This window comes from Epinephelus fuscoguttatus, linkage group LG1 (genome assembly GCF_011397635.1).
Source record: "Epinephelus fuscoguttatus linkage group LG1, E.fuscoguttatus.final_Chr_v1".
NCBI lineage: Eukaryota > Metazoa > Chordata > Actinopteri > Perciformes > Serranidae > Epinephelus > Epinephelus fuscoguttatus.
The window spans coordinates 40,690,637-40,704,191 of record NC_064752.1 but is presented as its reverse complement, the minus strand read 5'-3'; the positions used below and the strand labels follow the sequence as shown (position 1 = coordinate 40,704,191).

Below are 13,555 nucleotides of genomic sequence, written 5' to 3'. Positions count from 1 at the left end.
GCTGCTCTGGCAGAGTGGAGATTTTCCACAATGGCCAGTGGGGAACGGTGTGTGACGACTTCTGGAATTTGAATGACGCTCAGGTGGTTTGTCGACAGCTGGGCTGTGGCAGGGCTGTGGAGGCACCACAAAGTGCACGTTTTGGACAAGGCACTGGACAAATTTGGTTGGATGACCTTCAGTGTTCAGGCAGTGAGTCTTCTTTGCAAGACTGTCCACATGGCGGATTAGGGAACCACAACTGTGTTCACTCTGAGGATGCTAGTGTCATCTGTGAAGGTAAGTGTGTTTCCACACAGTAAGCAGACTTCACTTTGTGTTTTTCACATCTGTCTAGATAGGGAACCTTATATCCTGTCACCAACTGGATACCATACAGAATTGACTCTTTTCTTTTAGAACAATCAGTTACATTTACAACCAAAACACAGGTTTCTGATTTGACACTTCCAGCACTATAAGAAAACATCCAATTTGCTTTTCACTGTGTCAAGACCACTTATTTCTAAATAAATGAAAGATCCCAATGATTAAACGATCAAGTAAAGTTACATTAAAGAAATTGGGCTTCTGCTCAATATTGGTGTGAATACAACCTGCAGTTGTCATGTGGTTGACATAGTTTTTTCTTCTCCTTCAACCAGAAATTACCACAACGACCCCACTTATTCCAACAACACCAAGTGTTTCAGTGAGACTGGTCAACTCTAACAGCCGCTGCTCTGGCAGAGTGGAGATCTCCCACAATGGCCAGTGGGGAACGGTGTGTGACGACTTCTGGAATTTGAATGACGCTCAGGTGGTTTGTCGACAGCTGGGCTGTGGCAGGGCTGTGGAGGCACCACAAAGTGCACGTTTTGGACAAGGCACTGGACAAATTTGGTTGGATGACCTTCAGTGTTCAGGCAGTGAGTCTTCTTTGCAAGACTGTCCACATGGCGGATTAGGGAACCACAACTGTGCTCACTCTGAGGATGCTAGTGTCATCTGTGAAGGTAAGTGTGTTTCCACACAGTAAGCAGACTTCACTTTGTGTTTTTCACATTTATCTAGATAGGGAACCTTATATCCTGTCACCAACTGGATACCATACAGAATTGATTCTTTTCTTTTAGAACAATCAGTTACATTTACAACCAAAACACAGGTTTCTGATTTGACACTTCCAGCACTATAAGAAAACATCCAATTTGCTTTTCACTGTGTCAAGACCACTTATTTCTAAATAAATAAAAGATCCCAATGATTAAACGATCAAGTAAAGTTACATTAAAGAAATTGGGCTTCTGCTCAATATTGGTGTGAATACAACCTGCAGTTGTCATGTGGTTGACATAGTTTTTTCTTCTCCTTCAACCAGAAATTACCACAACGACCCCACTTATTCCAACAACACCAAGTGTTTCAGTGAGACTGGTCAACTCTTACAGCCGCTGCTCTGGCAGAGTGGAGATCTTCCACAATGGCCAGTGGGGAACGGTGTGTGACGACTTGTGGAATTTGAATGACGCTCAGGTGGTTTGTCGACAGCTGGGCTGTGGCAGGGCTGTGGAGGCACCACAAAGTGCACGTTTTGGACAAGGCACTGGACAAATTTGGTTGGATGACCTTCAGTGTTCAGGCAGTGAGTCTTCTTTACAAGACTGTCCACATGGCGGACTGGGGACCCACAACTGTGCTCACTCTGAGGATGCTAGTGTCATCTGTGAAGGTAAGTGTGTTTCCACACAGTAAGCAGACTTCACTTTGTGTTTTTCACATTTATCTAGATAGGGAACCTTATATCCTGTCACCAACTGGATACCATACAGAATTGATTCTTTTCTTTTAGAACAATCAGTTACATTTACAACCAAAACACAGGTTTCTGATTTGACACTTCCAGCACTATAAGAAAACATCCAATTTGCTTTTCACTGTGTCAAGACCACTTATTTCTAAATAAATAAAAGATCCCAATGATTAAACGATCAAGTAAAGTTACATTAAAGAAATTGGGCTTCTGCTCAATATTGGTGTGAATACAACCTGCAGTTGTCATGTGGTTGACAGAGATTTTGCTTCTCCTTCAACCAGAAATTACCACAACGACCCCACTTATTCCAACAACACCAAGTGTTCCAGTGAGACTGGTCAACTCTAACAGCCACTGCTCTGGCAGAGTGGAGATCTTCCACAACAGCCAGTGGGGAACGGTGTGTGATGACAGCTGGGATTTGAATGATGCCCAGGTGGTTTGTCAACAGCTGGGCTGTGGCAGGGCTGTCTCAGCACCAACATTTGCACATTTTGGACAGGGCACTGGACCAATCTTGTTGGACAATGTCCACTGCTTAGGGAATGAGTCATCAATACTAGACTGTGGACATTTAGGCTTTGGATCCCACAACTGTCGTCATTTTGAGGATGCAGGTGTCATCTGTGAAGGTAAATATATACTCTATCTACACATTTCAGTCTTTACTGCTCACATATAACTGGAGAATTGAAAGAAAAACCTTTATTAGTGTTTATTAAACTAAACAAATACAGTGACATAGTTACAGTAGATATGTCAATAGTCATGATCTCGACCAACAACCTGCCTATCCAGTCCCCATGTAACCAGCTCCATCTACTACAGTTTTACTTAGTTTTATGTAATACTTTTTTTTCCTCTTTATCTCTTTCTGCGTTCACCTCAAATATACATCTACTTTGAAATCATTGCATATTACAGAACCTCACATTTTCCACATCATTTCTATTTTCCACTGTACATTATACATGATTTTGTCTTTGGTACAGTGTGATAAGTTTTCATTACAACATTACTGTTGTGCAGCTTATCTCCAACAGATATTTAAAAAAACTGAAGATAACATGATCATCACAGTCACTGACCATGGTAGGCCACTGCCTTTATAGAGGACCATGTAGTCATATGTTGCTTAGTTGTGTCATTAAAACACAAGTCAGTCGGGATAGTCTAATTTGAATATGGTTAAAAGACCACACCAATTTGGACATTAAACCATCACTTAGTTGGATTTTACAGGAATCAACAAAAACAGTGTCCTCATAATTCTGTACCTTTGAAAGATCAGGAGTGGTCCTATCCAAATTAGACAAGTACATTAAAAGATCATCTGCATGCAACAAAACTTGGCTCAAAGAGCAAATTAGAGAGGCAATGAAGGACAACTTTGTCTGCAACCTCTTTTGAGATGGAATTGTTTGGATGAGAACCCATGGGTTACTATCTCTGCCGTAGGAGCTTATACAAAAGTCCTACACAGATACAAAGATGATCTTCAAAATGTATTTATTTATAAAATACGGATACAAAGTCCCACTCAAACACTTTTTCAGCCACCATTATAATTCTGGTTTTTAGATTAGATTATTATTTTATGCCTCAGCTGAAGAGAATAATTCATATAGGATGCCATATTCAATGCACATTGTTTTACAGCACAATGAGCCCAATTTACAATGCATAATATCCTTATTTTGGGAGAACAGAATATAAATAGGATATGAGGGGTGACAAAAATTAGTAAAATGTAGGTGCAATTATACATATACATTTAGGATTTTCACTAATACTATGGGTGACTCTAGAGTCTGCAGATGCCACATGGGCTCACAAGATTTTTCTCTGACTTTAATCAGAAATTCCCAGCACTACCTCACCTGCACCAACACCACCAGGCCCCCTGGTGAGACTGGTCAACTCTACCAGCCGCTGCTCTGGCAGAGTGGAGATCCTCCACAATGGCCAGTGGGGAACGGTGTGTGACGACTTCTGGAATTTGAATGACGCTCAGGTGGTTTGTCGACAGCTGGGCTGTGGCAGGGCTGTGGAGGCACCACAAAGTGCACGTTTTGGACAAGGCACTGGACAAATTTGGCTAGATAACCTTCAGTGTTCAGGAAGTGAGTCCTCTTTACAAGACTGTCCACATGACGGACTGGGGACCCACGACTGTGCTCATTCTGAGGATGCTAGTGTCATCTGTGAAGGTAAGTGTGTTTCCACACAGTAAGCAGACTTCACTTTGTGTTTTTCACATCTGTCTAGATCGGGAACCTTATATCCTGTCACCAACTGGATACCATACAGAACTGATTCTTTTCTTTTAGAACAATCAGTTACATTTACAACCAAAACACAGGTTTCTGATTTGACACTTCCAGCACAATAAGAAACCATCCAATTTGCTTTTCACTGTGTCAAGACCACTTATTTCTAAATAAATAAAAGATCCCAATGCTTAAACGATCAAGTAAAGTTACCTTAAAGAAATTGGGCTTCAGCTCAATATTGGTGTGAATACAACCTGCAGTTCTCATGTGGTTGACATAGTTTTTTCTTCTCCTTCAACCAGAAATTACCACAACGACCCCACTTATTCCAACAACACCAAGTGTTCCAGTGAGACTGGTCAACTCTGTCAGCAGCTGCTCTGGCAGAGTGGAGATCTTCCACAATGGCCAGTGGGGAACGGTGTGTGATGACAGCTGGGATTTGAATGATGCCCAGGTGGTTTGTCGACAGCTGGGCTGTGGCAGGGCTGTCTCAGCACCAACATTTGCACATTTTGGACAGGGCACTGGACCAATCTTGTTGGACAATGTCCACTGCTTAGGGAATGAGTCATCAATACTAGACTGTGGACATTTAGGCTTTGGATCCCACAACTGTCATCATTTTGAGGATGCAGGTGTCATCTGTGAAGGTAAATATATACTCTATCTACACATTTCAGTCTTTACTGCTCACATATAACTGGAGAATTGAAAGAAAAACCTTTATTAGTGTTTATTAAACTAAACAAATACAGTGACATAGTTACAGTAGATATGTCAATAGTCATGATCTCGACCAACAACCTGCCTATCCAGTCCCCATGTAACCAGCTCCATCTACTACAGTTTTACTTAGTTTTATGTAATACTTTTTTTTCTCTTTATCTCTTTCTGCGTTCACCTCAAATATACATCTACTTTGAAATCATTGCATATTACAGAACCTCACATTTTCCACATCATTTCTATTTTCCACTGTACATTATACATGATTTTGTCTTTGGTACAGTGTGATAAGTTTTCATTACAACATTACTGTTGTGCAGCTTATCTCCAACAGATATTTAAAAAAACTGAAGATAACATGATCATCACAGTCACTGACCATGGTAGGCCACTGCCTTTATAGAGGGACCATGTAGTCATATGTTGCTTAGTTGTGTCATTAAAACACAAGTCAGTCGGGATAGTCTAATTTGAATATGGTTAAAAGACCACACCAATTTGGACATTAAACCATCACTTAGTTGGATTTTACAGGAATCAACAAAAACAGTGTCCTCATAATTCTGTACCTTTGAAAGATCAGGAGTGGTCCTATCCAAATTAGACAAGTACATTAAAAGATCATCTGCATGCAACAAAACTTGGCTCAAAGAGCAAATTAGAGAGGCAATGAAGGACAACTTTGTCTGCAACCTCTTTTGAGATGGAATTGTTTGGATGAGAACCCATGGGTTACTATCTCTGCCATAGGAGCTTATACAAAAGTCCTACACAGATACAAAGATGATCTTCAAAATGTATTTATTTATAAAATACAGATACAAAGTCCCACTCAAACACTTTTTCAGCCACCATTATAATTCTGGTTTTTAGATTAGATTATTATTTTATGCCTCAGCTGAAGAGAATAATTCATATAGGATGCCATATTCAATGCACATTGTTTTACAGCACAATGAGCCCAATTTACAATGCATAATATCCTTATTTTGGGAGAACAGAATATAAATAGGATATGAGGGGTGACAAAAATTAGTAAAATGTAGGTGCAATTATACATATACATTTAGCATTTTCACTAATACTATGGGTGACTCTAGAGTCTGCAGATGCCACATGGGCTCACAAGATTTTTCTCTGACTTTTATCAGAAATTCCCAGCACTACCTCACCTGCACCAACACCACCAGGCCCCCTGGTGAGACTGGTCAACTCTAACAGCAGCTGCTCAGGCAGAGTGGAGATCTTCCACAATGGCCGCTGGGGGACAGTGTGTGATGATATCTGGGGACTGAGTGACGCCCAGGTGGTTTGTCGACAGCTGGGCTGTGGCAGTGCTCAGTCAGCTCCACGAAATGCACATTTTGGACAAGGCACTGGACCAATTTGGTTAGACGACCTTCAGTGTTCAGGGAGTGAATCTTCATTAAGAGACTGTCCACATGGCGGATTCGGAAACCACAACTGTGGTCATTATGAAGATGCTAGTGTCATCTGTGAAGGTAAGTGTGGTTCCACACAGTAAGCAGACTTCAGTTGGTACTGTTCACGTATAACTAGATATGAAACCTTATATCTTGCCACTGATTGGATACCAAGTAAGTAAAGAAAGAGCACCAAGAACTAAATGATTAAGAACAATTACAGTGAAGAAATTGGGGCTTTTAGCTCAGTACTGGTGTTAATACAACCTGCAGTTGTCATGTGGTTGACAGAGATTTTGCTTCTCCTTCAACCAGAAATTGCTCCTCCAACACCAAGTGTTCCAGTGAGACTGGTCAACTCTAACAGCCGCTGCTCAGGCAGAGTGGAGATCTTCCACAATGGCCAGTGGGGGACGGTGTGTGACGACTTCTGGAATTTGAATGACGCTCAGGTGGTTTGTCGACAGCTGGGCTGTGGCAGGGCTGTGGAGGCACCACAAAGGGCACGTTTTGGACGAGGCACTGGACAAATTTGGTTAGATAACCTTCTGTGTTCAGGGAGCGAGTCATCATTAAGAGATTGTCCACATCTGGGATTCGGAAACCACAACTGTGGTCACTCTGAGGATGCTAGTGTCATCTGTGAAGGTAAACATGCATATTTCATTTTACTCTTGGAATATTTTGACATAATCCAGTGAGATCAAAGTTGATCAGAATCTCTTAAGTTTACTCTTTTTCTTTTCTTTGGTGTTTTAGACCATCAACCTCTACTCCAGGCCTCTCAGCTCATTTGCTCCCCTTATCAGCTTGTAGTTGGGGTGCAGCTGGACAGCCTGCTGTCAGCTGGTTTGAACCCATTCTCTGGTCACCTGGCAGCCCCTTACTGTACAGGCTACAGAGTGAGTCAAAACACTGTCTGGTACCAAGTGGCACGTCAGGCTGGCATCTGCGGAACTGTACTTACGGTAAAAATCGATTACTTTTTATAACTTGATTATTTGTTTCAAATTGCTAAAATTTGACTTCCCCACACAGCCAATGTAGCAACTGTAGAGATGTTATTTGTATGCTAGCTGACAACAGAAATACCAGCTGTGTGTGTGGGAGTGTGCCTGTGTTTGTGTCCACCTTAGCCTCTAACTGTCTCTCTCCTTTTCTTTCTAATCTCTGTTATGAAGCAGATTCATAGAGCTCCAGAATAAGCACAGTTTGTTTTGCTCAAGTTGAAACATTTTCAACTTGTGTAGATGAGTCTTTGGGTCAATTCCATAGACTGTATAAAAGAGGTAGAACTAGCTTCTGGTCTGTCGTCTTGCACGGCCAGAACCATCTTGCTGGAGAAAGGTCTGGCTGGACCCATCATCATTCCGCACTATGGGAAAAACACTCTTACTTGTTTGTATTTCTTTAAACCAATCACAGTGGTTGTCTTGGTGGCGAGGCGAGCACTAGAGGATGACACGGGAGTGGAATTTCAGTCCTGTCCCATCCCACTCCCACAAAAATAATCCCATCCCGTCCCAATCCGATGAAAAAGAGAAAAAAAAAAATCCCGTCCTGTCCCGTCCCAATCCCACAAGAATGGCTCCTGTCCCATCCCGCTCCCGTGTTGTGTTTCAGTTACAGTAAAATAAAAAATAAAAAAAAATATAGTACATGGATCACACAGTGCCTACTTTAGTTGAATATAAACTCAAATATGACAGCTAATGTTGTGTTTTGATGTTTATTACCTAATTATTTTAACATTCACTCCACCTTGATGCTGTTCAGAATGACAAACACATTTGATTTCTGATGTGGTCAGACAACATGTCATAAGAACCAATTCTGAGAGAGAAAAATGTAGTTAAAGTATTGCAGTAAAAGTAGTGTTTGGTTCCTCTGACTGATATCATATGATATCATTAGATTATTAATACTGAAGCATCAGTGTTGGAGCAGCATGTTACTGTTGTAGCTGCTGGAGGTGGAGCTAGTTTCAACTACTTTATAAAAACTTCACTATTGTTATTATGATTAGGCCTGTCACATAACAAATTTTGCTGGGCGATTAATTGCGTCAGAAATTAATGCAATAAGCGATAATGTTGCATAATGTTGTGCTTTTAAGACCATTTTTATGATTGTTGTAATTTTGCTGTTTTTAGACCATTTTTTAAAGTTAAATAATGATAATAAAGGCATAATGATGCAAGTACACCCTTTTAAAGAGAAATAAACATTTATTTAACAAGAATATTTAGGAATGCAAAAAAGAAAATTTAAATATCCGAAATAGCACGTAAAAATATTGAAATATATAAATAAAAACAAAAAAATAGACTCAGTCTCTCACTCTCTGGTGTGCAGTTAAGTTGGTCGTATTCGCTCTTTTGTTGAGATGGTTTTAGAACAAACCCGGCACACCGGCTCGTCCAAATTACTGGGCTGCCCTCTGTCATTTGGTTTAAATCCAAAACACTCCCACACAGGGGCCATTGCACTTTTATGTATGCTGCTACTGCCACTGCCACTACTGACTTAATGTGTTTTTATTTATCTCTTTATAGATCTTAGGTTATCATTTATTAGTATTTATTTATTTATTTATTTATTTTTAATCATCGTACTGAGACCTGAGTACTGTATTTCGTTCCTTCATGGTGTGAATGAGAATAAAGATCTATCTATCTATCTATCTATCTATCTATTTGGTTTAGGAACAAGTTCCATGTCTTTCTCTGACGCTCAACTCTCTGTTTTCTTCTCTGCCTCGTCTCCCCCTCACGAAGATTGCACTGTATGTGTGTGTGTGTGTAGCCAAGCTGGCCACAGACAAAGACTCCTGTCAGACTAGTTTGAACCCATTCTCTAATGCACCTGGGCAGGTTTCGCCCTCCTTCATTACAGGCTACAGAGTGAGAAAACAAACACGCATGAATATGGCAATTAATCCCTTTTAATTTACTGTGCACTTAACCGACTTATCACATATCGCAACAGGCCTAATTATGATTCCCAGTCCCGCCTGCTCCCGTTGAGTTTTTTTCCCATTCCATCACAATCACGTGACAAATAGTGAAATGATTCCCATCCCGTGAGAATCATATCGTTCTGTTGATGACCCATTCAGGAATCATGTGACCTGTGGGACTCCCGAAAAAATGTCAGCCTCTAGCGAGCACTGGCATTAAATGGCTAAGTACCCACAAAAGCAAACACCACATAAAACATTAAAAGATGTTTTAGCGTGTAGATTGCTAGCTTGGAGATTGTTGTAGTTGTTACACACACAAAGCTAAAATGAATAGATCTGGTTATGTGTGACTAGTTTCATGTAGCAACAAGGATTCTGAAAACAGTAAGACAGAGGAAGAGTGTTACCATCTGAGATAGGCGGCCAGTGACAGGCTTGTTCCGATAGTCAGACATCCTTTGAGCCAGACTATCGAGTCTGAAAGTGAAGCCAATGCAGAAGTTCCCTAAACCTGTCTTCTTTCTAAAGGCCAACAGGGGGCGACTTCACTGGGTGCAAAAAAGAATTACTATTATTAATTATTATTGATTCAGTTAACATTTTCCTAATAAATGTATCATCTCAAACATTAAGTTTCAAGGAGTTTCAAGTCTTCTTCAATACAGCATGGTGTTCATTTTGGAAATTGGAAATTTATTATGATATTGATTGATATTAATTAACTATGGTCCTATTTAGAGTACAAGATGATAAAGCATGGTATGCTTTACGGCAAGGCAACCTTGTGATTGCCAAGTTGCTATCGTGGCAACCTGTAAATCAGGATAGAGGCGTAGCAGCTTCAGAACAGTAGTTGGCTAACCAATGGGTGACACTACGATGGTTACATCCACTCCTGTTGTACAGTCTATGGTCAGTTTGCAGAATATTTTAGATCTCATAGCATTTTTCCTCTCAGTTTGACTGCTATCATGCAGCGTCTGCAATTTGCTTCTTCTATGAGCACACAGTAAGTGTTACGCACAAACACATTTATTGCCCCTGACTCATTACACTTATATGTGTATACAGTAAACTGTTCTATTTTCCTACAGTGAGGTCAGAGGTTAGGATGGGCTATAAAGTAACTCAGCAGATAAATAAGGGTGATTTTGATCAGTCATCAAGAAGTGTCAGCTATAATATGACGTAACCCAATTGTCTTTTCCTAACACAAACACGGATAAATATTGTGACAGTAAAAGCGTAAGATTTTTTTTTTTTTTTTTTACCATAAAATCTGTCTTGAAGGCTTTAAGTCAAGATCCTCCAGATGTTTCTCCAACCTCCTAGTTGCATGCCGGTTTAACGCAATATTGCTGATTGATTATGCAGCTGACAGTTCATCCATTTATCTTTCTTGTTTCAGACCAACACCACCCATGCCATCTACTTCAACAGCTTGTATTTCTACCCTCCAAGTAACGGGTCCATGGTTCTACCTGAGATTATTCCATTCACCTGTGCCTATCCCTTGGACACCAAAACTAGCCTAAACACTCAAATTAGACCACAGCTGTGAGTCTTCTATTTCATTCCTTGACTATAACAACACGTTAAATAGATATACATCACTGGAGGGGTGAAACACATCTCTGATTGTCTTTCTTTCTTAACAGTCCTGGGTATGGCCTCATGGGGTCAGGTTCCAGAGCCAGAGCCTACATGAATCTTTTCCGCGACTCCAGTTTTTCAAACAGCTATCCAGGGGGCCAGGTCATCCTGCCAGTGGGCTCTGCACTGCATGTGCAAGCATATGTGTTTGAGAATGATCCAAGCTTTGCAGTTGTTCTGCAGGACTGCTATACCACGAACTCCTCAAACCCTGAAGACCCCGTGCGATACTATCTCATCCATTCTGGGTATGTGTCTATCCAGATTTAGATGGACTGGAACAGAAACTATAAACTCTATGGTGATGTGTAATGGTCTTAATGACTGTTGATATCTCTGCCAGGTGTCCTACTGACTCTCGTCGTGTGTCGGTGGTCGAGAACGGCCTGTCCCTCCGTGCTCGTTTCTCTGCCCTGCTCTTCCCTCTCCAGGGTAGAGACCAAGACATCTTCTTACACTGCAGAGTACGCCTGTGTGACAAGAGGAGCCAAAGCTGTGCTCCAGTAAGTCAGACATCAATCCTCTCACTCAGTCGAAATAATCAATCTGCAATCAGTGCTTTATACCCAACCACTGGGTTTAAGTCTCTGATCATTCTCCCCCCTCTTATTTCACAGTTTTGCACAAGACGGACATATCGTTCTGTTGATGACCCGTTCAGATTTGTCACCGTTGGACCAATCACCTGTGAGTACAAAATACAATCTGGTATCTGAGCTGATGTCTCAACACTGTGAACTGTATCGAAGTTTTAACCATGTTTTCTTCTTTCATTATGATCTTTAGGGACGGACTGACATCTTAATGGAGTGAGCTGATAAACACTGACAAGTGATTGTTTTGATTTTCTTTTTCCTTGTGTTGTATGACTTTAATCATTCTTTAGTATAATCTCTCATATTTTACCTTTGTACTTTTGTTTAATAAAATAACAGTAATGAATATATGATTAATACAAATGACCAAATACATACAAGTGATTGTTCTAAATAAATCATTTTTTGTTTTATATCCAGTCAGTGACATTGAGAAAATAAAAAGTCTTAATAAGTAATAAAAATGTAGAAAGAAATTATATATATATGTGTGTGTATATATATATATATGTGTGTGTGTGTGTGTGTGTGTGTGTGTGTGTGTGTGTGTGTATGTGTGTGTGTATCAGGGAATTGTGACAAACATATTATGAGGATACAGTGACGGCAATAGTGATTCATTTTTGTTGCCTGTTTAGCCCTCTCATGCCATCCAGAATTCCTTCTAACAAAACATTGTGTTTAGGTGCTTGATAATAGACGGTGGGCTGAACGCGTTTTTCGTGTTGTTGATCGATCTCCATCGATAGAGTACACAGTTTTTGTGTGTGATATTAAACAATTCTATAGAGTCCGGGAAAAATTGTTGGCAGCTCTGGTTTGATCATATATTTTCACAAACTTGTATTTTAATTGTCACTCTGTTCAGGCAACTTGGGGGATAACTCTAGCTGATGAACCAATCAGATTGTAGTTTAGAGAATATCAACCAATGGCAGACGGCCTTAGGACCCAAAAATGTAAACAGGGAAAACTGACAGCTCCGTCTTTTTTTGACTTATTATTGTGTAAAAATGAACAATTTAATGTAAATATATGGTATATAATCACCATCATCATTAATATATGTATGTAACATGATTGTATAATCTTAGGGTCTACACAAATTCCTTTGCAGGTGCTAAAAATGGCCAGTGTTGTGATTTATTTTTCTATGTATGCCCCCGTTAAGTTTCTTTTATATTGCTGATACCGGTAATAGCGACAGCCTACAGTCTCTGCGTTGTGTTGTGATAGTGATGGTGGACTAACGGCTAACAGTTAGTAACGTCAGTTGACTCCAACAAAGACACAGATGCTCCGATGTCAATTCAATGATGACTGTTTATTGCTTACAAGCACTTCGGGGTCTGGGGGATACAAGCCCGGTCTCAGTAAAACTATTTAATATAAATAAAATCATAATCAAAGGAAACTTACAATACTAATAAATTATGTCAACATGACGAAGCTTAATAACCGTTAAATAACAAATTACATGGTCAACGGTCTAACCTGGACCAGGATCAAAGACCATAGGCTACCTGTCAAGTTTTGGATCTGAAAATAAGGGAAATTTTCCGGCGCCCGCCGCGAGCCGTCCCACCACCCCAACCAAGCTCCAGTATCTTTTACATTTTAAGACAGGTGTACAGGAAATCTAAAATAACCACTTGTCAACCACTTACTAACTACAATTAGGTGATCAGAATCTGATAGGCCTACCTTTGTTGACATTGAAATGCTGTGAACATTCCTACTTTAGGTATAATACAGGGTTGTTATTATGTTATTATAATACGGGAGATTTACGGGAAAATACTAATACGGGAGGACGGCGGGAAAGAGGGGTAAAATACGGTAGTTTCCTGGCCAAAACGGGAGACTTGACAGCTATGTCAAAGACTTACTATATTACAAATTACATAAAAGACACTATTGATACAGATGAACCAGTACACATTGATAATCACTCTGAATGTCAATATAGTTATAATTAGTAATAAAGTCTCTCTCAGATCAGCTATACATTAATATTTACAGGTTTCCATTTAACAGTCACACACTCACGTGGGGGATACAAGCCCGGTCTGACTTGTTCCCCCGGTGATGGGCTTTATAGCTGCATCGTTACCTTGGATACT

The 13,555-nt window shown here is 40.2% G+C and overlaps 2 protein-coding genes across 2 annotated transcripts; both read left to right on the top strand.

The window, feature by feature from the left end:
- Window positions 1–526: 526 nt before the first annotated feature.
- On the top strand, window positions 527–6,322 carry LOC125888929 (deleted in malignant brain tumors 1 protein-like). The gene is made up of 7 exons (XM_049576579.1): window positions 527–542; window positions 645–995; window positions 1,361–1,711; window positions 2,077–2,427; window positions 3,655–4,005; window positions 4,371–4,721; window positions 5,949–6,322. Exons 1-7 carry the CDS (start codon window positions 527–529, stop codon window positions 6,320–6,322), a joined length of 2,145 nt encoding a protein of 714 aa, XP_049432536.1.
- A 177-nt stretch (window positions 6,323–6,499) lies between these two features.
- LOC125888918 (uromodulin-like) lies at window positions 6,500–11,885 on the top strand. Its single transcript, XM_049576569.1, has 7 exons — window positions 6,500–6,869; window positions 6,981–7,189; window positions 10,592–10,740; window positions 10,842–11,084; window positions 11,180–11,339; window positions 11,454–11,523; window positions 11,623–11,885. The coding sequence occupies exons 1-7, from the start codon at window positions 6,500–6,502 to the stop codon at window positions 11,631–11,633; spliced, it is 1,212 nt and encodes a 403-aa protein (XP_049432526.1). The 3' UTR covers window positions 11,634–11,885.
- The last annotated feature ends 1,670 nt before the right edge of the window (window positions 11,886–13,555 follow it).